The sequence below is a fragment of the Gracilinanus agilis genome, chromosome 3 (assembly GCF_016433145.1).
Source record: "Gracilinanus agilis isolate LMUSP501 chromosome 3, AgileGrace, whole genome shotgun sequence".
Taxonomy (NCBI): domain Eukaryota; kingdom Metazoa; phylum Chordata; class Mammalia; order Didelphimorphia; family Didelphidae; genus Gracilinanus; species Gracilinanus agilis.
This window is the reverse complement of record NC_058132.1, coordinates 124454115-124478552: the sequence shown is the minus strand read 5'-3', so window position 1 is coordinate 124478552 and position 24438 is coordinate 124454115. Positions and strand designations below refer to the sequence as shown.

Genomic DNA, 24438 nt, shown 5'->3' with positions numbered 1-24438 from the left:
CAACCTTTTGGGATATAGCAAATATGGAGGAGGGGTACGTGACCAACACATCTGGCAGGCTTTTTTTCTAAAGCTAAAATGAACGCAAACTTTTCATTATAAACTCCAGTTTGTAAAAATAAGAAAATTGCAAGTGTGGTACTAAAGAAAGAGTTTGGTTCTAGAGTCAAAGACCTGGAACCAAATCCCACCTCTAGCAAGCGCTCACCAGCTGTGTGACCTTAGTCCAATCACTTTATATTCCTGTGCCTCCAATTCCTCATTTGTAAAATTTAGAGAACTGAACTCTATTGGGCCTTGTGGGGTCCCTTCCCACTCTCCATCTATGAGTCTACGCCCTTTTGGATAAAGGTTCTGCATCCCCCCCCTTCCCCTTTTCCTGGTCTAAAACATGATGAGACCTCTAGGAAACAAAGGTGACAAAGCATTACACAAGCATCTATCAAAGAATACTCAACACTTTGTGGTACTCATTGTTAACATGGAAAGAGAAGCAGATGAAGTTTCTAAAAATGAATATATAAAAAGCAGATTAGAGCTCTTAAACACGAAATGCCAAGTGTCTATAACTATACATCACTTTCCTCTCCCCAAAATGGGACAGAAATGCTTAGTATTCAAGGCCCTAATTATGACTTCATTTCTTTTTTAGATTAGTCATGGAGATATCACCAAGTAGCATCCCAAGGTGTACAAACTAGTTAAGCACATATAAAATTAGTACGAATCCAGTTAAAAATACAAAATGAACATTATGAATGCTGCCCAATACCTGTGATTCCATAAATTTACAAGCTGACCATGTAACAAAGTAGACTCTAATTTTAAGAAAACATTATAGTTCAATATCTATTCCCTCCCCCCCACAAAAAAAATTATCTGAAGTCTCAAGAGCAATAAAAATCATTCATTTGGAAATCAGAACCATTTAAATGTTTGCACCAATGTGCTACCCACCCCATCTCCAAATAAAAAACAAAAACAAAACAATAGAAAAGACCTGTGTGAGCTGGTATTTAATCTATTGTTTCAAAACCGTTGACAAGTCAATTAACTCTGCTGATTCCTAACAGGCTATTTCTTTCTCATATGAATTACGTGGCAACCTGAATAAAGTCCGGGGCTGTCCTGGAGCTACTGAATGGAGATCTTGGTTCACTGTGAGTCATCAGTTCAGTTCAGAGGAACACAGGTAGCACGAACAAAAATGATTAACTTACGTAGGACATGAGACCATCACGGCTTTACAAAAAAGAGTATAAACTTTCCTTGGACCAAATGGATATTCTTAAAAAACAAAAACATATAAACACACACACAGGCGCACACACGCACACACACAATTCTTTATCTACTGCTTATATACAAACTCTAAAGCTCTCCATGATCCGAAAGTCTATTCTGTGATTATATGGTGTAGTGAGTTTGGCACTTCATTGTAATGAATGAAATCTCCAATGGCACAGTCCTTATCTACAGCAGCACATAACCTGCAAACATCGGGCAAACATCCTGTACAGGAAAAGTAGTTTTGCTGCCAAGTCTGACGAAAGGAAAAAAAGGAACATGGGTTTTTGCTTTTTGTTGCGTTGCGTTGTGTTTTTTTTTCTATCAAGAAAACTAAAACGAGGGTGAAGGACATCTTTGGACTGCTTTTCTCAGTTCCTGCTGTCAGACAAATCTGAAGTACTTTTAAGTGTAGCCTAGGAAAATCAAAAAGAAACAGTGAAAATATAGCCAAATTAGGATAGACTTATACTTAACACACTACAATGACAGACATGTACTTAAAAAAAAAGAGAAAAAACCAACCCACCACCCTAAAGATGAGAAAGCTAAAATTACCAAAAGTGGTTCAAACAGCTTTGAAACCATTGAATGGGGAAAATTCCACTTAAAAAAAACACCAGGGCTTGATGTGTATCAAACGCCCTCATTTACTGAAAAGCTCCTAAAGAAAGGTGGCCATTTAACTGTCAACAGAAAATCTTGAAGGCGGCTAAAGGAATCCTCCTCGCACTTAGGCTCGACAGGGATCATCCGGACGCTGCACAAAGGGCAGAAGGAGCCCTCCGGAGTGTCGGAGCCGGCACGGCCACAGCCGCCGTGGGCCGCGCCTCGGCTTTCAGAGGGGCAGGTTTGTTTTTGTTCTTAAACGTGTGGGAAACTTACCTGCTCTGCTGCCTCCTCCTCAGCCCGACACCCAGCTATGTGTCGTCGTCTTGACGCTGTGCGGAAAACTTTGGTTAGGCAACACATTGTCAAAGTTAAAATCTAGCGTGTCTCCGTCCATGAGGTCGTTGCGGATGATGGACTCCATGTCGCAGTCCAAGCCTTCGATGAACATGCCATCCAAGTCACTGGGGAGCTTCTCCTGGTGGAGAAGGCCCATCCTTCCGTAGCCGTTGCAACTGTTCACAGCAGGGTAGGGGCCCACGGTGTTCATCGGCATGGGGTGGGGCAGAGGCACTTGCAACAAGGGCTTCACGGGGGTCAGGCGGCTCAAGCCCGAGGGGTGAGACATGGCGCTGGCCACGTGGGGCAAGGCGCGCCCGTTGACGGCGGAGGTCTGCGGAGAGTGTCCCGGGTGCGGGTGGGCGCCGGCGCCCATCATCTTGTTGTGGGACGCCTGGCTGCCGTAGGCAGGCATCACCGGGCTCGGGGCCATCAGCACGTTCTGGCTCATCACCCGGCCGCCCGGCGGAGCCACGCCGCCATCGACGGGCGTCAGGATGTCATTGTGGGGAGGAGAGTCAGAGGTGAGCAGTTCCTTGAGCAGCCCCGCGGGGCAGTTATACTGGTTCATGCTTCCGTAGCTCGATTTGCCATCTTGGAGGCTCTGCATAGGCATCTGGGGGAGCGGGCTCATGGCGGACTGACCGTAAGTGTATTTTTGGTAGCTGGGGCTCGGCGAATTCATGCTCGTGTTGGGAGGGGTGAACGAGTAGCAGGGCGTCTGCTGCATCATCGTGGCGGGAGAAGACTGAGTGGACACGCTTAAGGAAGTAGGCGATGGCAAAAGGTTGAGATTATCCAAGAGGTTTTCCATGTTTTCGGGATTGCTGATCTCCGACAGGCTGGGCAAAGTGGACGCCATCTTAGTGGTGGACGAAGGATAGACCATCGAGTGGACGTCCCCGTCGCCAAGATCGTCCTGTTCGGTCATGATGGGAGAGAGTCTCCCGCTGATGGTACTAGCGTTGGAGCTCGTACGAGGGCGAAACGTGCTCCAGTTATCGAAGTCGTCGTTGCTGTGAGAGCCGGGGCTGGCGGGCCACTTGGAGAACTGTGGTCCAGGGCTGTCGCCACTCCCTTCCTGGCCAGACTGCAGAGACGCTTTTTTCTTGGCTGCTCGGCCTCGGCTCTTAGCGAACTTGCTGTTGTTGTCCATGGAGGCGGCTCTTCTCCGAGGAGATTTCCCGCTCTTCCCTCCCTCTGGATTAAGCATCCACCAGGAGCTTTTCCCAGTTCCTTCATTCTGCACTCGGATGAACTTGCTATGCAGGGACAAATTGTGGCGAATCGAATTCTGCAAAGCGAAACAAACATGTTAGAAACAGTGTGCCTTCTCCCATTCGGGAAATCTTTCCTACAACATAAAGGCATGGATGTTTTCTTTAAAAGACAGGTACAATTTAAAGGACATTACAGTACAAATTCCAAGGGCCTCACAACACAGGGACCTGTTCTCAACCATAAAAGACAACGATCCTGCGCCAGCAATTTATTGGGTTTCTATGAGTATTACAAACTAACAATGGGGATGAAAGGGAACCCAAGTACCATTAACCCCATCTTTACTTTATGCACAGAAAGATTATGGGATATTTTCATGGGGAAAAATACAGGAACTGGTACAAATGATAGATAATTCATTCTCTATCTTAGTTCTACTTAACTAGAAGGCTTATAAGACTAATAATAATACAAACAGCATAAAGACAAAAAACATTTTCATGCCATTCGATTTTATTTTTATTTTAAGTTTCAATGTAAATTCAACTCCAATGTCTAATTTATAACTTGAAAAAAGTGGATAATTTTATGTCATTGGATATGGAGGGAAAAGTGATTGAGGCAGAGTACTTTTGATAATAACAAAAGAAGCCTAAAAATGTATAAGGTTTATGAATTAAAATATACATATATATGATAAGGCCTTAGATAACATCGGGAAAATACATAAATCAAAGGAAAGAAAAAATTTCTAGTATCAAATAATCCTGTAATTTAGGAAAAGTTACTAAAAAGGACGTTGTAACCCTCATCATAAAGGTCTCCAATATTGGTATATGAGATTGGAATCACCAACTATACTACCTTTTATAGCTTTAGTGACATCTTTGGATAAGGTAAGCAGGAGAAACCAGTTGACTTTCTTCCCTCTCTATATGATTTGGGAATTGAAAAGCTAAATTTCAAAAGAAAATAGTATAGGAAGAAAATATACTTAAAAGAAAATATTGGGAGCCAAATTGACAGAGAAAAAGAAGACTATTGGATACATTCTGTCTTTTGAAGGACAAGGGAACATAACAGGGTAAATATAAGAGAACTCATCCATGAAGGCAACAACCCTAACTGGGCTTTTAGACAAAACCTTAAGTGACTTCATTTGCAATGTCCCCAGAGCACCGGAGGGAGCTACTAAGGAGTTAGGGGTGTGTGGATATGATCAAACCCAAACCCCTCAGTAGATAGTGACAGGGAACATTTTTAAGCTTCAGTTGTGTTTCTGCCTTTCTATGTGAGATACATCAGGGAGCCCCAGTTAGATTCTGCTACTAGCCAAAACTGGGCACAGAGAAGTAAGGAGGGGAGAAAAAAGACCATTTTATGGTTCTGTGACAGAGGTGGGGAAGAAAAAAAAAAAATCACTACAACTATTCAAATTCAAATTGTCCTAATATCTGGGTCTCTAGATTCCCAAGGACCCCATTGGGTTTCTTTCTTTTATTTTTTTTAAAACTCTTACCTTCTGTCTTAAAGTCAATACTGTGTATTGGCTCCAAGGCAGAAGAGTGGTAAGGGTAGGCAATGGGGGTCAAGTGACTTGCCCAGGGTCACACAGCTGGGAAGTGTCTGAGGCCAGATTTGAACCTAGGACCTTCTGAGTCTCTAGGCCTGGCTCTCAAACCACTGAGGCTACCCAGCTACCCCCTCCCGCCCACCCACAGAGTTTCTGCTAGGACTAGCAGGCAAATTTCCTGATAAACCCAAAAGATCTTGAGTTAATGTAATAACTGCACGGAGACTTCCCTCAGTCCCCTGTCTGAAGAGGGTTCAAGGTTCAACTGACCTTGTACCTTAACTCCATCTCTCTTCTTTCCAACCACAAAGAGGTTCTAGTTTAGTTTGTGGTCACTTAGGGATGTAGCCACAGTGCCCACATCCTTGTGCCATCAACTTGGGCCATAGTTTTGTCTGAAGTGAAATAATTATATTAGACCAGAGCCATTATTGAACAAGGTGACTTTAAATATTTCACTTCAAACTCCAGGATGGTAGAAAAACTAGGGGGAAAACCTCTCATACATACACATACATCCTCCGCCACCCCACCCCCCAGCTTTGCTGTAACTCAACTAAATCTAAGAAATTTTAAATTTAAAAAAATCTCTAATTTGCAATGACATACCCAAACATTACAACACAGAACTATGTATAATGATCTCCTGATTAACCACGTGGGGACTTTGGGTCAGAGTTCCAATCCTGTTTTATTTGGGGTATGATGATATCAACATGCTGAGGGGAGGAGGGCTGGAGAGGGCGGATTTCTAAGGGAGCTGCAGTGAAGATGTAATCTGAAAACTACTGATTCATCCCCACCTCCCCCCTTTAATTTCCTCTTCATATACCAAGATGAGAAAAACCATGCTTTGGGGAGGGGAAATGGGGTTTCAAAGCCACTATTACTCTGCAATGGTCTCCTGAGGCTACTATTTTTTAAACTGCCTTTAATCTAGTTTTTACAAATTTGCACAAAGCACGTAACATACACTGGCTCACTCAAGATGCTACGGCACCATCACCCTGCTCTCAGGATGACGTCCCTCCTGCTTCTATAAAACCCTAAATCCCTGGTCTCCTTTAGGATGGCATTTTGGGATTGAAAGGCATCCTAACAACCAACATTCCAAGTTTTAAATCTTGCCTTAAAGGCAGAAGCCAGACATTCTGACTATTGGAACACTTGGACAACAAATAGATTAAATCCTAGAATACCATTCTGAAACATTTTTAAAATTTTAACTTCACTGCCTAAGCACAGAGAGAGAAATTAATAAGAAATCTATAAAAGAATGCAATTTCTGTATTCGTCTTCTGGTTACAATTGGTTTAATAGTGAAGAGGAAGCAAGATTTTCCTAGATAGTAGCTTCCTGGTTTCTTACGTTAAATTAGGAAGGCAGGAAAGGGAGGGTTTGTCTCTCTTCAGCACATATGCTGAGGCAGAGTACTGAATCCCTCCCTTAACACTTCTGTTTTATTTTGCAGTCTGGTTGTGTGTGCACCAGCTACCAAACTATATCTCCCAATGTAAAGGCAGCAAGCTGGGTAGTGGTTACAGAACTGGCTAGAGAGCAAGAAGATCTGGGTTTGGGGTTCAATCCTATTTCTGACACGTATTGGTTGTGTGATCCTGGGCAAATTACTTAACTTCTTAGTACCCCTAGTCAACCCTCTAAGACTGTAATTGCAGAGCAGGTACCAATGGGCACTGGTAAAAGGAATTTATAAGATGAAGTGATAAGTCCAGTTAAAAGAAAAAAATATCCCATCATAATTTCCCCAAAGGATGTGATAAATCAACGTTTCTGAATTGAATACAGAATATGCCTGGGTGGCTTCATTGTAAAAACTGCATTTTGGAAGTATTCTCAACGTTGGGTAAAGCATCTTGGAAAAGTGCCTATTAAACAAGCTCAACAAAAATGGTCTACACATCAAGCGGCACATATACACTATAACCTCCATTTCCCCTCTCTAAATGTGGCCTTCAGAACATACGGCAATCCCTTAGTCATCAAAAATATTACAATCTAATATTATTGTAAGAGGACATTTGAGGTCGCTCTTTGAGTAACAGAGCTGTCTCTTAACTTTGCCAATAGTTAAAAAAAATTTTCCGAACAGGAAAAGGTTTGCAGCCCTGAGTTTGTTACATAAATTCCTGTTTTTCACACAGCCAGCAGGACATTAAAGAAGCTATGATTTACTAACTTGGGGGAGGGGGGCGCACAGAGTGCTGAAGAGGTAAATCTTATGAAAATATGCCCTGCTTTAATGACGTTGTGTCTACGAATCTTTGCCCAACACAGACACGACATGACAAAAGCAGAGCTTCACCAGTAGAACCTGGCACAGGGCAAATCGCGATTGTCACGGTTTGGAGATTCACGTTTAAAACTACCAACTAGCATCATATTGAGCGAGTGCCTTGGGCTGGAGGCAAGGTAGATCCCTTCTCCAAATCTTGAATCTTTGGCACGATCTAATTTGAAAGAAACCAAGTTAGTAAATCCCTTTCTTCGTTTCACTAAAGTTCATTTCTCCCCCACAGGAGCTTGTCTAGGGACACCCTCACTCCACAAGTATGTCTGTACAAAGCCTTTTATTTCTCCTCCTTATTTATTCTTCATGAAACCACGTGGCTTCCTTTCCACAGGCCTCCTCCAGGAAGCTTCACTAAAATCCATTAACCCTACAGGTCCTCTGTTCAGGAGCATAACCATTTTTTTTAAACATGTTGCTCTGTTGTATTCATAAGTAATGATGACAACTTAGCATTCACAAGGCATTATACATTTGTTATCTTAGGTCATTGCTATTATTATCATCTCCATTTTACAAATGAGAAAATTGAGGCTGAGAGCAGTGAAGGGAGCTGCCCAGGGCCAGACAGCTGGTGAGTGTTTCAAGTGGAATTAGATCTTAGGTTTTTCTGACTCCACATCTCCTTATCCTCTGAACTACCAAGCTATGCAATAAGATGTCATAGAGTAGTAATTTTGTCTATGTTTTATATGCATTTTTAGGTATATAGGTTTCCCTGATAGAATGTAAACTTTGTGGGCAGGAAACATTTCTTGAAATATTTCCTTTTTGTCTTTGTTTCTCCAGTCCCTAATAGGGTACCTGCTAAATTTTAAGTGTTTGATAAAAAGGCCAAGTCTTACTGTTTCCTTTCTTACCTTTAAAAAAAATTTCTACTGCTTGCTCGTTGAATTGAATTATAAAATACTCAGGGATCGCTCATCTTAAAAATTACATTTTGGAAGCATTCTTGGTTGGGTGAGGCATCTTTAAGGTATACTGACTATTAAACAAGTACAATTAGGTGGCGCAGTGAATAGAGTGCTTAGGCCTCAAGTCAGGAAGACCTGAGGTCAAAACAGACCTCAGACATTAGCTGTGTGACTCTGGAGAAGTCCCTTTACTCCGTTTGTCTCCGTTTTCCCCATCTGCCAAATGAGCTAGAGAAGGGAATGGCAAACCAATCTGGTCTCTTTGCCAAGAAAACCCCAAATGGGGTCATGAAGAGCTGGGCACAACTGAAAAATGACCAACAAATAAACAAGTACAATAAAAGAATGTAAGAAATGTTTTCCAGGAACTCGTTTCTGACTCGTAGGGTACTATGTGTTAAGAAATGACCAAGTGCCCCAAAAGGTAAGAGAGTTTAGTTTTCTCAATGCACTTTGCTCATTATATTTGCCATTTATTTCCTAAGTCTTCTCAAATCACTACCACCAAAAAGCTCTGCATTTCTACTGCAATACTCTGGCTTCTGAATGTCCTAGCTGCAGCTAGCATGAAAAACGGAATGCTGGCCAATGGATGTTACAGGAACGTATGAAGGAGGCTAGCGATGGGCCTTTGGAGCAATGCTCTATTTCAAGGGAGCCCACTGACATCCATCATGGATGCTAGAAATAGGGAGAAAACAGAGGCCCTAACACTGACCCCAAGGGCTGGGCATATCTAAAAGCTCTTTCAAGCCCTGAGGATCATCCCCAGGCAGTGCTGATCCTCCAAAGCTGCCCTCAAGCCATCCAAAGAAACTCAGTGCAATGTTCTAAAGGCCCCTTTAAAGGCTAGTGTTCCTAACATGGGGAAAGTTGTCTGCCTGAGGTTTATTCTAGACTAGTGCTGAAGCAATCCCCAGCCTCCTGGCTCCGGTTCATTCTTCCCTCAGCCCCTCCTCTTTTGGCTCTCTCATCTCCTTGGCTTCCCCGATCTCAGATCTCCTCCGCCAGAGACTTCCTGAGCTGAACCCCCAAACCCAGGGCCTCTACCAGAATCAATCCCTCACCTGACACCAGCCACTGCTTGTTTGCTGTCCTTCCCCAGGGCCAGGGTAGTTCAGTGGCCCATCTGAGGAGGAGACCAACACCCCAAACTCTGTGTTACAGATAGATACCTGCGGGTGCTAACAAGGGAGCCCAAGGGAAGGAGCATGGCGAGAGAGGCACACATTCCTTGCTTCTAGGAGTTAGTGAATAAACCCCTATTTTAAGTGGGCACTACATGCCAGGCACAGAGGATCCAGAGTGCGGGGCCCACAGTCTGATGGTGATGGGTCAGAAACATCTGCATGCTTGATGGCTAAAATATGAACTCGGAGCAGAGCCCTCAAATGTGCACTTGCAAAACTCCCCAAGAGGCTGAAATCAGAAAAAGACGCTTGAACCTGATTAAAATGTAAGTGGGAAAGCTTTAATGAATTTTTTTTAAAAAAATACAAAACCGATAATGTTAAATTGTAGTTTTCTCAGTAATATTTGGCCAGCAGACCGATTTCTATTTGAGTTTGACATCACTATTCTAGGAAATATATTTATTTTTCAAAATTGACGTTGGCCTAGAAATGTCCTTTTTGTATATTTTTATCTTGTGTGATGAAACAAAATCATTTCCATCTATGTAATGCTGTATATTTGCATATTAGTGTACACATATAGGGCATGTATGTAGATAATAAGAACCTAGGTTTTCTTTCATTCCACTTAATATCTGGCTACTAAAACAGCATGAAGATGGTTAGTGTGTTAAAACACTAGCCTATTCCTGAACACCTTCAAAATGTCCCCGCAAATTTGGGAGTATAAAATTCTCTCTCAAGATGATATTTTTATAATACAGTGGTCATTGAGACAGATTTCAATATTAAGGCCAGGATACAGTTTAATTCATTTATTTACTTAACTAGGAGTGGGGGAATAATGCTTTGTATGAGTTTAAAAAAAACTCATTTCCTGTCTTCTAATAAAGTTTTTGACAGACTATCCTTAAGTATTCTAAATTTGTCACCCATCACATATCCTGGTGATCTAAAAATCAATATGCTTATTGTAAAATATGGTGGTTTTGCTTCTATAAAGGACACTCCAATGCCATATTCTTCTTGGTTACCCAATCGTTAGAGGCATTAGCAGCTGCCAGAGCTTGGATTTATAATGTGTGTTACCATCCAGAGAGACGCAATGTAAAAGAGGTTTTGGGGACTGACCAAGGAAACAACAAACTCACCAAGGGGCCGACTCCTAGAACTCCCATCAGTATTTATGGAAGTCGGGGCAACAGTCCCATTAAGTTACCTATAAGCGAGTTCCCAATTGGAGACTGGGACACAGAGCTAAAAGAGCTTGCTGTTCTAGAAATTCTAGAAATTCTTTCAAAATGCTGGACAAACTAGATTCTTCCAATAGCATTTTATTGAATTTCTGTGAACTTTCTCAATAGATGTGATTGTTACAGTCTCCAAGTGACCTTTATTCCCTCCTGTTGCTTCCTCTCTTTTACACAATCCCTTCCTGCCTTTGCCTCTGTACATGAAAATGTAAACTAGCTCAAGAAAAAGTGGGAATGATCTTAGTTTTTTTTTTTCCTCTTAAAGTCTTAATAGAACAATGTTATACAAGGCTGGGGGAAGGGGGGGGCACATTTTGATTGCTAAATAAAACTTCCTCTACAGAACTGGAGTACAATATAGTTAGTTACACACATGCTATTTAATGTCGGAATACAAGCTAAATAACATACCTTGCTCTTAAGTTCCATTGCAGATAACCTGCTCTTGTCATTAAACTCTAGGGCTGTATCACATCAAACTTCTTTGCCAGTGTGCCTCCTTTAACGGCTGCCTCCCCTTCTCCTCTCCCCCAGAAAATCTACACTGGAGAGTTAAGGTATTAAAAAGAAACTCCTGATAGTAGAAGTAGTGAAAAATGAAAAAGTGTGTGGCTGAAGCAAAGTTATCCAAGAATGCAAGTCCTTCTCCCTCTCACCTCCAGAGACCCCCTGTGTGTATGATCAATGCCCTCCCTATGGAACAAGAGAACATTTAAGATATTTTTCAGCTTTGCGCTACTAGAGATTTGCGTGTAGCCTTTCTAATAATATCTTTCCAAGTCAGGCCATTCAAAGTATAAAGACTATAAGCTACCCCTGGCCAATCATTAATTATAAAAAAAGTATGAAATTATTCTCTACGGTTACCAAACAGTAGCAAAATGGCAAGACAAATGTATCTTTAGAAGTAAAGAGAAAAAAATTGTGCTTGATCTTTTTTATTAAGAGAAGATAAGGGGCAGCTGGGTAGCTCAGTGGAGTGAGAGTCAGGCCTAGAGACGGGAGGTCCTAGGTTCAAACCCGGCCTCAGCCACTTCCCAGCTATGTGACCCTGGGCAAGTCACTTGACCCCCATTGCCCACCCTTACCACTTCTTCTACCTATGAGACAATACACCGAAGTTAAGGGTTTTAAAAAAAAAAAAGAGAGAAGATAAAGTAATATATACATGTGTACAATGTTCCTAGGAGAGACTATGACTGAAAAAGATACTTATCACAAAATTCTTACCTTTAATTCTCTCTATAGTCAAACTGATTTTAATCACAAATGAATCACTAGAAAGGCATCAGGGTGGTTCAGTAGATAGAGGGACAAGACTAGAAATAGGAATTCCTGGGTTCAAATATAACTTCAGATACTTCCTAGCTGTGGGACCCTGGGCAAGTCATTTAACTCCCACTGGCTAGCCTTTTATCACCCTTCTGTTTTGAACCAATATTCAGAATTGATTTTAAAATGGAAGTAAGGATTTAAAAAAAATCACTATGAGCTACAATCTATGTGAGTCCCAAGACAAAATTACCCACCTCAAAATATTTTTAATATAAAATTTTCTTAAATTCATAAAGTTAAGACATACTGGTAAGATATATCCCTTTCCTGAAGAATTTTTTTAAGGCCCAAAGGGTTTCTAAAATATAAAAACCGTTTTAAAGAGGCACCTTAAGTTCTACAGAGATGTCTTGCAAGGAAGGAGTTATTGTGTGATCTCAAGGAACAAAGAAGGAGGGAAGAAGGATGTTTCCCTACTTGGTGTGGAAGCTAAGATAAAGGATAGGTGGGGAAATTCACAACGGAAAAAGAAAAAGCTGCAATATGGACTGTCTGATTTTTAGTAAAATCTCTCCTTTACCCAAAGCCTAAATATTTCATAGGATGAGATCTTATTTACAAGGGGTTCAAAGGAGCAAAGCCAATAAGTTTATACCCTTAGGATAAAAACAGAAAGAAACAAAAAACACTTCAAGGACAGATAGAAATTTTACTTAAAGATATCAAAACTGCAGAGATTTTTGTTTCTCAAAAGCAAGTAATTAAAAGAGAAGCACCAAGCTTCCTTTACTATAGTTTAACTATGTCCCACAGGAAATTCCTATATCAAAGGAAGCTAGTTTTGTGAAAGGAAGGGCAAAGCCCTCAGTTTTTTAACAGGGAAAACATGTCTGTTCTTTATCATTCTATGCCATGTGTTTTATCAACTATTAGAAATGGAGTACTTGCACACATATTAAAATTTAACTCAATAGACCTAAAACTGAACCCAAATCAATTTATCAGTCAACATTTATTTTATCAAGGATAAAGAATATTTTATCAAGGATATCCATATTTTCAGTTGAGATGATAGATGAGGCTTGTCCCTCAATTGCAAGAAATGTTGGCTCAACATTTTACTTAGGATAGGTCCAGATTTTTAGGATCTTTTGTTTATTCACAGTGGCACTATAAAGTCTATGGGGCAGAATTGATCCATATCTAAGCAGAATCATGGGTGAAAAAATGCTTAAGCTTCACACTAACACATTCCAGTGAAATAGTGACATGTAAGTCCCCTAAAAGCGAGGACAATTCTCAAATCAAATCTAAGGCTGTGCAATCCTATCCTCATAATCTATTGTGTCCCTTAGTAATGACTCTTTTACATGCTTCCATAAACATTATCAAGAGAAATAAGAAGAAAAGCCAAATTCATTCCAGTGGTATCATTTATATGTCTTGTTCTTTAGTTTTTTTGCTTTTCATTTCTTTCCCTCTTCTATCTTAGAATCGCTACTAAGCATCAGTTCCAAGAGAAGAGTCAGGCAAATGGAATTAAGTGACTTGCCCAGGGTCACGCAGTGACGCCGTGTCTGAGGCCACATTTGAACTGAGGACCTCCTGACTCCAGGCCTGGCTCTCCATGCACTGAGCCACTTCGCTGTCCTATAGTCATTTGCTTTTGATTGGTTCTGCTTCGTTCTGTAAGAGCCTAAAATGGGCCAGCCCCACTCTACCCTAAGCTCCCCAAGCTTGACCAGAAGGCGGCCCCTTCCTTCACCACCAGGTATCTCAGGAGAGGAAGTTCTCTCCCAGTTCCATCCCGCCTCCATGACCCACCACCGCCCACCCTCACTCTCGGTCCTGGCTTGTCATCTGTTCTGCAGAGCTTTCCAAAATTTTAGCTTGAAGCCCAGAATTCAAACTGACACGCCCCACAACTGGTTTCCTCAGACACACGGGGGTGAAGAGTGAGATGAGAATATTAAAAGCAATTTGCTGCGGAAGCACTTCCCCTTGTGTTCAAACACCAATAGTGTTTACTATTTTATAGGTCTTACCTCTTCTGCGATGGCTCTATAAACACGCAGCAGCATAATGGAATTAACTATCATTGCTTTTCCAAATAGTGAGAAGCAGCAAAACATAAAAGAACTAGTTTGCATTTTCCCTTATAAGAACAAGTAAAATATTTCCAGTTCAAGGTCCAGGATTGGGAATAAGATCTAGCTGACCACAGATATTTTTTAAATCACAAAAGGAAATTTTATTGTATTTTTGTCTTAGTGATGAGCCCATTAAATTTGCTCAAGTTCGGTAAATGTTTATCCAAGTTGTGTGCACAGAATTGTTTGCAAAAGCCAATGAAGGTTTACGCACACCCAAATTTATAGGCACAAGTGCAGAGGTGAGATAAGGACACTGGAAATTCGACCCATAAAATCTCTGAGATCATGTTCAGCCCGGTATATGCAGCCCTGAGATCACTTATAGCCTAAACTGGTTTGTATTGCCCAAAATATTCAACACATGTAAATAAATATCCAATCCATTTTTTCTTTTTGGCACAATCCATTTTTAAGAAATGTTTTATAGCATTATAAATTATACCTAATAATAATGAAATTAAAACGATACTAAAAAGCAGCCAAAATCTAGTTAAATGCACTGTACCCATCTCAGCTGCAGAGAACATCTTCCTCATCTCTTCGAGAAGTGGGGATGGGGGCTACGGCAGGGAAAGTTCAATTCCATTTCAGAAAGGCACTCAGGGGGTTGGTTTTGCTTAGCTAGTTTTCTCTTTAACAAGGGGAGGGTTCATGGAGGGCGAGGAGGAGAGGGTCAGGGAGATTAATGTCGGAAAATTATGGAAAACAAGAAGGTATCGATGAAACTTTTCAACATTGCCTACAGTAAATGCCATCTCAAGTATGGGGCCTGCTGCTGCGAAGTCTGTTTCCTTAGTCAGATGCTATTATGTGCAGGACTAAAAACAACATTTAAAATGGGGCAGAACACAGCGCCTGGAATGCTACCTATCTGTGAGGTAAATCATTTCTTAGGTACGAATAGGGCTTTTTTTGCACTGAATATTTTCCCAAACAGCCCTTCTCCGGCTTCTGTGTAAGCGTCACCTCTCCCACTCCAGAGTGAGCTCTTCAGGACCAGCACCCCGGCTTAGCCGTGCCTGGTACGCAGGGGGTGCTTCATAAGCATAGGCTGGCCCAGAGCAGCAGGCCATGGGCCACTCGTGTCCCAAGCGGGCCCTCCTTTGCCACAGACAGCGAGCCCTCCCGGCATTTCTGCGGGCCTCCCTGCGGAGGGCAGAGACACACTTTTTTGTGTGACTCCAGGAGGCCCACAATCGCTAAAATCCCATCTCTGCCCGAAGCCGGCCTCGTCATTTAGACGTAGCCATTTATACTTCAGACCCGTCTGACAGCCCCGCAGAGTCTCGCTGGCATCTCACGGCACTCCTGGGATCATAGCGGATGGCATCCGGTCTGCACTGATGCAGCGAGGGGGCCCCGGGCTGATGGGCGGGACCTTGGCGAATTTGGTGTGGAAACCGGGCCTTGACTCCTCTTCAGAGTGTGAGTGTGTGTGTGTGTGTGTGTGTGTGTGTGTGTGTGTGTGTGTCCGTCCGAGAGGCCGCCGTGAACAGGGCGCCGCTCGCCTTGCTTCCTTTGGGAACGCTGTTAAAAGGCCGGTGGGCACGCAGCGGCGCCTCTATCTCGCAGGTCACTACAGGAGGGAAGCCGCTCTGCTGGACACCAGGCCAGGATTCCGGCCTCCCCGACCCCGAGCTGGGGGGCCCTGGCCGCACAAACACGGAACCTCAGAGAGAGCCAACTGCACTACCAGGCCTCTCCACCTCACCGGGGTCTGGGGAAATTAAATGAGAGAATGGAGAAGCATGCACACAATGGAGCCCCAGGGGCGGAGCCAATGGGGGGGGGGGGGTGTGCACAACTTGGCTCTACTAGTGTTTTCCTCTAAGACTCCCGGCTTCAGTGTTCTCATCTGTCAAAGAAGCAGATGGCCTAGAGCAGTGGTGCTGAACTGGAAAAGAAATGGGGAAGGGGGGGATGTTCCCATTTATATTTTATAAGGGCCTCTTGCATGTCACAGGCTGATTTAGAAAACCACAAATGAACATTATCTAAGTTTTACTGTATTTTCACTCATTTTGTTTAAATATTTTTCAATCGCATTTTAATCTGGTTCAGACTACACACTCAAGAATATTGTGGGCATATTTGCTGCCTCTGGCCTTAGATGATCCCTAACATCCTCTAATTCTGATTTCTATCATCTATCATGAGTAGATTCCTACTGGGAAAACATAAATGTCCCAATTGAAATATTCTGGGGCAGCTGGGCAGCTCAGTGGATTAAGACCAGGCCTAGAGACGGGAGGTCCTAGGTTCAGATCTGGCCTCAGACACTTCCCAGCTGTGTGACCCTTTGCCACTCTTCTGCCAAGATGGAAGGTAAGGGTTTAACAAACAAACAAACAAACAGAAATATTCTAGGTGGCTCAGTAGATGGAGGGAGAGAGGGGAGGGAAGGTCCTAGATTCAAATCTGGCCTGGGATAATTCCCAGCTTTGTAACCCTGTTTCACTTAACCCCAATTGCCTAGTCCTTACTGTTCTTCTATCTTGGAACCAATACTTAGTATTGATTCTAAGATGGAAGGTAAGGGTTTAAAAAAAAAAGGATTAAAGAATTCATTGATAGATACTTCTGTCAATCATATACTCTCAAGTGAAAGATAAGACCTCTTGGGGCAGCTGGGTAGATGAGTGGATTAAGAGCCAGGCCTAGAGACTGGGAGGTGCTAGGTTCAAATCTGGCCTCAGACACTTCCCAGCTGTGTGACCCTGGGCAAGTCACTTAACCCCCATTGCCCACCCTTACCACTCTTCTGCCTTGGAACCAAAACACAGTATTGACTCCAAGATGGAAGGTAAGGGTTTAAAAAATTTTTTTAAAAAAATGAGATCTCTTAAAAGAAATTAATAAAAAGAAAAAAAGAAAAGAAAGTGTTACAGGTGGTGACTTGATGCTTTGTCCAGAAATGAAATGTGTACTGGAAACATAAATGGAATTAGATGGTATTCACAAAACAATAGAGAATGTACACTAAAGAGGGAAAAATGAAAACTGCAGGGTATTAAGAGAATGAGAAGAAATTAAGAGTAAGCAAATTTTGACGATTAACCTAGAATTCCATTATTTTCCTTTGTTGGATTAGCTTTTATTTTATTGGCTCATCTTCATTGTGGCTAAAAAAAAAATCCTCCAGGTGGTCCTTACCTAAAACAATTGGGATTAGAAGAGCTACATTGTGACAATTTTTTAAAATTACCTTAAGTTTCAATGAAATAATTGAGAGAGGTAATACCTGGTTGAATTGTTCTATATCCCCCACAGCTGCAAATTAATTCAAGTAAGCAAGCAACTTTAGACCAAAACACCACAGGGTTCCCTCCAAAGTGTATTTCTGGGCTATAATGGTACATGCTGAATCATCTCAAAAGCCAAGTTTAGTTTGAGGAGGCTGAAGAGTATCTTTTTTAAAACTTCAAGCACTACCTTTTTCCTTCAGGGACATTCCCCGTTTGTTAGGAGGTGCTCCATGAGAAAGCAAAAGAAAATGGAGAGATGACTTAGGGCAGACACTTAATCTCTCCAAATGTTAGTATTTCCATCTGTAAAATGAGGGCCTTGGACTACATGACCTTTAAGATTTCTTCAAGCTCTAGATTTATGCTCTAGACCTGTTAGTAACTGACATTAAAGAAGAGCCCCGACTGGATCCTGTCAGAGAATCTCACTTCAAAACCTGCCTCTCTTCCCATTTAACTATGTGTGCACAAGTCATTTAGCTCCTCTGCTCTCCCAATCAATAAAGTAAGGAGACTGACCTCAAAGGTCCCAACCAGCTTTAAATCTCTAATTCTATGATTCTGCTTACCACCAAAGCCCTGTAATTATACTTTTTTAAACGGATCAAAGTCCTAACTGAATTGTTAAGTCTAATAAGACCATTTAAATTGACCTTCCACTTCAGAAAATCCATTCCAGTCACTTAGCCCTTACAGCTCTTCTGCCTTAGAGCCTAGCCTGAGATGGAAGGTGAGGACTGTTAGGGAAGTGGAGAAAAATGCTGGGATCTTCTCTCTCAAAGGACTTGATAGCACATCATTTGGAACTGAGAAGGGCCTTTGAAATCATCTACTCCAGCTCTCATGTTATAGATGAGGAAACAGCTCCAGAGAAGTTAAAGGGACTTGTTCAAGATCACAAGGATAAATACATAATTTTTAGGGCAGCAACCTGTATCTATCTATATGGATATATATCTATCTACATAGCTATATTCATGTTTTCTAAGATTTATCTGTGTCCTTATTGTTAACCTCTTTTAGTAAGCACCTTGAGGGCAGGGACTCCCCCCCCCCTTTTTTTGTATTTTTTTTTGTATTCCCAGAATCCAGCACATTGCCTATCTCCTAAAAGGCTCTTAATAAAGGCTCTTAAACTAATGAAAACAGCAGAGCAAATTTAAGTTAGCAAAAGAGGATATGAACCTAAAGCCTCTGTCTTCAAATCCAAATTGCCTTCCTCTCCCCAAAGCCACCTACCTTCCCTCTCTTCAAGACCCATCTTGGCAAACAGCAGCAAAGCATTTCAGATTGAGAAAAAGTTCCAGCATAAAGGCAAAATAGCTAAAATTTCCCCAGTACAAAAAGAACTACAGGGTACAACTCTGGGAAAAAATGATAGAAGTGTGTATTTTCTGACTGTGTTTTGTGCATTTTCCCCACCCAAAAAACAGTCTCTGCAGCGGCCCTTTTAAGCTGCAGAAGGAGGGCTGCTGTGGCCTCTGATGCCTAATGGCTCTGGCGAGGGACTGCTTGCAAACACATGCCCACCTTCCTGAGTTTGCAATGCTTCTTTCTGGGAATGATGGTGCAGTAACCTAAAGCTGCTCTTTGGTTTTTCTCTCACTATCTGAATGATACTTTGGTTGTTTTTACACTTGCAGTATTGTCAGGCGCTTAGAAGTCAGGGTTTTGTTTTTTTCCATAGGAGGTTAAAAAGGGTAGGCCAAGGGGAAAGTTTGTTTTTAAAAGAAAACAAGATCTTCCCCCTCACTGCCTTTACATGGAGTGTGTTTTCACACATTTATCCATCAATTATTCCAATATTTGGCTGACAAACTTAGTTAAGTTTTAAAAGTTTATTTTTGTTTCTTGAAGTCATTGTCTCAGTCTGACCATAACATCTTTAAGATTGTTTTGAATAGCTAAGAGGAAATTGAAGGAAATAGTGTTTGACAATGTGATAGTTCTTTTGTATACGTGGAAAAAGAAAAAACAAGAAGGCTGAAATAAGGATCATAGATTTAGAGCTGGAAAGGACCCCAAATGTCATGTTCCAACCTCCTCATTTTATGGATTGAGGAAACTAAGGCCCAGAAGAGTGACTTGACCTAATCTAAAGAATAAGATCTAACTAGTAAGAAGCATGAACAAATAAACCTTTATTATTCACCTACTACATGCCAGGCGCTATTCTAGGCTCTGGGACTATAAATATGAAAGTGAGATATTCTCTGTCCTCAAGAACCTTACATTCTAATAGGAAATGCAATAACAATATAGGGAGTGATGGTCACTGGAAAAGGGCCAAGGTTCAAAATATTTAGATGGAGAGGCTAGTTTGAAGAAGAAAACAAAGAATATCACCATGGGGTAAAAGAGCACATATAAGCAACTACAAAGGCACTACACAATCAGATCAGGGATGGGAAAACCTAAAAAGGCATGAACTCAAGATGGCATGCGAGAAAACTACAGTCCCTTTTGTCCTCCCCCTCCTGTTACCAGGCCACAGTCAATGACCCTTGACCTTTCTCCAACCCTCCCCAACAAATGGATTCATTAGTCCATGTGGTAGCCCAAAAATGAAAACAAGAGATAAAGGGGAAAGGACATTGTCACAGCTCTTTTTAAAGATTGCCTACCTGATTTCAATGGTAAAGACAAATTGATATTTCTGTCCATCCTATGTAGTCTATTCAACTTTTAGTCTTCTTTCCTTTGTCTCAATCCCTATCACCTCCTTCCTGGTCCAATGGCATCTGATTTCTAACTATTAGGTTTAAATGAACAATTTTGACACCTAATAACAAATGGGAGTAAAGAACTATTTACTAATATTTCAAATATACTTTTTCAAAATGTCGGTCCCACACTCATGTAATATATATGCATTACTTTCTAAAATGCTTAAATTTTTATAGAAAGTCCAAATTCAGGAAGGGAAAAAAAAGAATTTAACCTCTACTGATTGTGAATTATTGCTCTAGGTTCATCCAAAGGAAGATCTTCATTTGGACAAGGTGTAAAACTAACCTTTTCTCTCAAAAAAAAAAAAAAAAAGTTATGACATTGGGCTCTTGAGATCGGATCTAAGTATGCTTCCTTACTTAGTCTAAGACTTCAAGGAAAAATTCTCTATCCTCACAGCCTGGCTAAAATGATTTTTGTTAGCATAAAAATGACTCTGTAAAGGTATTTCACTCATTCCTAAAGGAAATGGGTGGTTGATTAAAATGAGATGGATATGGAATTTGCCACCTGGAGCCATAACCGCACAGTTCTATGAATAGCCATGAATATAAGCCTGGCTGCATATTAAATAAAGGGGCAGAGAGAAGGGGAATCAGATGGCATCATTCAAGGCATTTGTCTCATGGAGTCTCATGCCAAGACATAACAGCATCCTACTTCAGTGCCAGTTTTCCAAAGTTCACAATGGCCAAACACTGGCATTTTCATAGTCTATAAAGCACAGATCTCCCACTAACCAGCAGAAGGAAACTTCATAGGACAATTACAACGGGGAGAGTTAACTGAGATCTTGGAAATTTTTCAGAAAGTTTGGACATTGTGGTTAACATCCCTGGTGCCAGTGTGCCCTAAAACGGGTAACGGGGTCACCAGGGCACCTCTGTATCTCCATCTCTGAAGTGTCCCATAGAACTCCCACCCGGGAACACAGAATCATGTCACAGTTCCTCCTTCAGATTCTCGCCTCAAGAAGGGAATCAAACGAGGAGCAGAGAGCTAGAGCCAGGGAGCCGTCATGCTCGTAGCGAGACCTAAGCTTCTCCTGGGATCATTAGGGCCTCCTGCAATTCTGGCAACTGCAGAGGTTTCACAACACAGGCCACAACAGTGGCAAGGGCCAATGATAGCCATCACCCGGGGAGCAGAAGAATTGAGTTCTTGACTTAAGATATGGCTCCAAGGGACGTTGGGAGGGATCTAATTTTCTTTATCTTTATGTAAAATGGAAAGGGAATGGCAATTATAAAAAAGAGAGGGCAGCAGGGCTAGGAAGAAAAAAGCCTTTATGACCAGATGTTGATCCTTAAACTTGAAGCTTAGTGACTGACAAGTAAGGCATGATACAAACCCAGTATCTGAGGGTTCACACGTAGCACAAACCCATAATCCCTGCTATGGAGAAGCTGAGGCTGGTAGCTCTCCTAAACTCAAAAGTCTGGAGCAGCCGTGAGCCGAGTGGACTGCATTATCATTGGGGGACAGAACTACAGCACCGATAAGCTGGGGTGGGGGGCCGGCACACCAGGGTGCTTGACAAGAAGGGAACCAGCTGAGGTGAGAAGAGAGAGTCGGCTAAAGCTCCTGGGCTTATGGGTCATGATGGAATGGAGCTTGTCAATGGCTGCAGCATATCCAGCCTGAGTGATGGTCTCAATATCCGTCTCAATAAAAAACAAACCAACAAAACAATTATACATGCCACTACCATTTGATTAAAGGGACTCCTTTGGTCCATGAATACAAATCAAACATTTAGTGCCTACTGAGTCCACAAATTCATACAGAGCAGATTATCTATAACTGGAAGAAATAGCGTTCTTTGTTCCCATTAATATGAGAACTTTTTAAAGTAATTTTTTTCCTCTTCTATAGTATGTCAATGATAAACTTCAAAAAACAGAAATAAAAAAAACCTATTCAGGTTTTTTTCTCTAAGACTAAAGTTTTCTGAGTTTTTTTTCCAAAGAAAGGTTTAAATTACAGCCCAAAAATTCAATTTCTGACATAAGAAAACAATATAAAAGGGGAAGAACAGTTGAGTTTCAAAGGACCTTCTAATGATTCACATCTCTTACAACACCAATAAACTATACTTTCCCAAAATTCATCTGGAGAATGCTCTTTCAAAGGTCTTGTTAATATTTATGCAACATTTATTATCAATGGAAATACCAATAACATTACCATCTAAGGATGAAAATGAATTAACATATACTTAAGAATGCATGCCAATAAATAATGGGTAAGTAAATTTAATCTCATAGGACATGGTATTTTTCAAAAAAATAAAGCTATTTCAGAACAAGTTACATTTCAATGAAATAGGCAGACTATCGTAAATTGTACCATACAGTAAACCATATTTTAATATTCATACAATTAACTAAAAGAGTCAGAAAATACTACACTGGTCTATGCTTATGGCAGTTGATTCCGTAGAGTAAAATGTTCCTGGTAAAAGCTCTTATCCAGCATGATGTCTCCACTTTAAATTTTAAAGATCATATGAAATTGGGATAGCTAGGGAGCACAGCAGATAGAGTGCTGGGTTCAGAGTCAGGAGGAAGTTGGGTTCAAATTTCGCCTCTTCCCAGAGGTGTGAATCTAGGCAAATTCCTAATCCCCCACTGCCTAGCCCTTGGGGCTCTTCTGTTTTAGAATTGATACTAAGACAAAAGGTAAGGGCCTAAAAAAAAAAAAAAAAAAAAAAAAATAAGATTTTCTAGTATATGCAATGGAGAATAACTATTTTCTGATAATGTTAAAGTGAGATAAAACAGAGAGACCATTCATCCCCAAAATATAGACCTACCCCCTTTCTCTCATTCTCTCTCATACACACAACCAAAGTAGTCTCTTGAATCACAACACAAACCCTCCTCTCCCCCCTGGTAAAGATGGGGCAGCTCACAAACACTGAAATCCATGGCTATAAAGAACTGGAGTAAATACAGGGCATCCCAAGTCTTAGCGCAGTTTAAAGTTTTACTACTTTAAACTGCGCTAAGACTTTGGGACGTCTGATGACGGTCACACAAACATGGAAGCTCATATGGAAAACCTCAAGTCTGTTGTAGTCTGGGAGTAGCCTTAGATCTCACAAAGGCCCTGCAGACATAGTTTTTTGAAATTCTAGAAAGGGGGGAAAAAAGAGCAAAGAACATAAATAAGAAGCGATGGTCTTTATTTGTTGCTGAAACAAAGTTACTTCAACTTCAAAAAATAATAATGAGGATATGCAGATGACTATCCTTATTTAAAAAAATAAAATGTGTTTAAATTAGGAAAACATCTGCTCTTAGATCAGTCGCCCTTTTATCATCAACATGACTTTAATTAGTATCCATCTGCTTCCTGTTTTATGCTTTAAAAAAAAATCTAACTTTCACCTGTTTCAGGCAAAATTACAATAACTCTACTTATAGTAAATAAAATGCTTTCTTACGCTCACTGCAAAAGTCCTATTCTGACACCTCAGTTGTATGGAATTCTCCTAGACTACACCAGTAGCACTCTAGACAGTTCTGCCATTTGGGAAAAATAATGAATGGTCCTAGTTTTCTTTTTGTGGACCAGCCTAGCTGAGTATGGTAAGCCTCCCAGAGGACAACCATTCATGATTAATTCTTTAGTAATGGCAACTCATAAAACTAAGAAAAACACCCGGTGGTCTTCAGCTCCTATTTCACTTGAGCAGTGATGTTGACAGAATAGTGGCAAGAGGGTCAGAGTGCTAAGACTCACGCAGTTTATGTATTATCAGATCATCTATTGTGAGAGAAAAGATAAAAATCAGAAAAAAAAAAAAAAAAACACAGAAAAGGGAGTCCAAAACAGAGAAAGAGATACACAGTGTCCAGGATGAAGATGGTACCTGTCTCAGTGCACTATGCCTTTATCATATCATATCTGGAGTATTGTGTTTAGTTCTGGATAATATGTGAGAAGTAAACTGAAAAGCTAAAGAGTATTCACAAGAAGGCAAACAAGGTACTGAAGGGTCTTGATTTCAAACCATTTATGATTAGTTGCTAGAACTGTGAGAATTCAGTCTGAAGAAGGGAAAAGTTATTGGGGGGACAATATAGCTGGCTTCAATAATTTAAAGGGATATCTCAAGGAATTTGGTTTGTTCTGCTTGGCTCCAGAGGGTAAAATCTAGATTGCTAGGTAGATCTTACAAGAAATAATAATAATAAAATTTTATTATTTTAAATGCTAATTTAGGCTTTTTGAAAGCAAAATCTTCCATAGTTATTACAATGAGAGCTAACCCAAAGTGGAATGGGGTACTCTGTGAAATAATCAATTTCTCCTTACTGGAAGTCTTCATAGGTGGGATAGCCATATGTATGGAAGTCAAACACAAATAAAAATGGATCCCTGAAGAAAACT

The 24438-nt window shown here is 41.1% G+C and overlaps 1 protein-coding gene across 1 annotated transcript in view; it reads right to left on the bottom strand.

The window, feature by feature from the left end:
• Positions 1 to 1005: 1005 nt before the first annotated feature.
• Positions 1006 to 24438, bottom strand: part of FOXO1 (forkhead box O1) — a 40632-nt gene continuing 17199 nt past the window's right edge. The window contains exons 3-9 of the mRNA XM_044668950.1: positions 15553 to 15713; positions 15329 to 15429; positions 15032 to 15211; positions 9538 to 9670; positions 9319 to 9435; positions 2173 to 3529; positions 1006 to 1703 (exon numbers count right to left, since the gene is read on the bottom strand). Coding sequence (XP_044524885.1) covers positions 2192 to 3529; positions 9319 to 9435; positions 9538 to 9670; positions 15032 to 15211; positions 15329 to 15429; positions 15553 to 15713 — 2030 coding nt within the window. The 3' untranslated portion in view covers positions 1006 to 1703; positions 2173 to 2191. The remainder of the gene's footprint in view (positions 1704 to 2172; positions 3530 to 9318; positions 9436 to 9537; positions 9671 to 15031; positions 15212 to 15328; positions 15430 to 15552; positions 15714 to 24438) is intronic.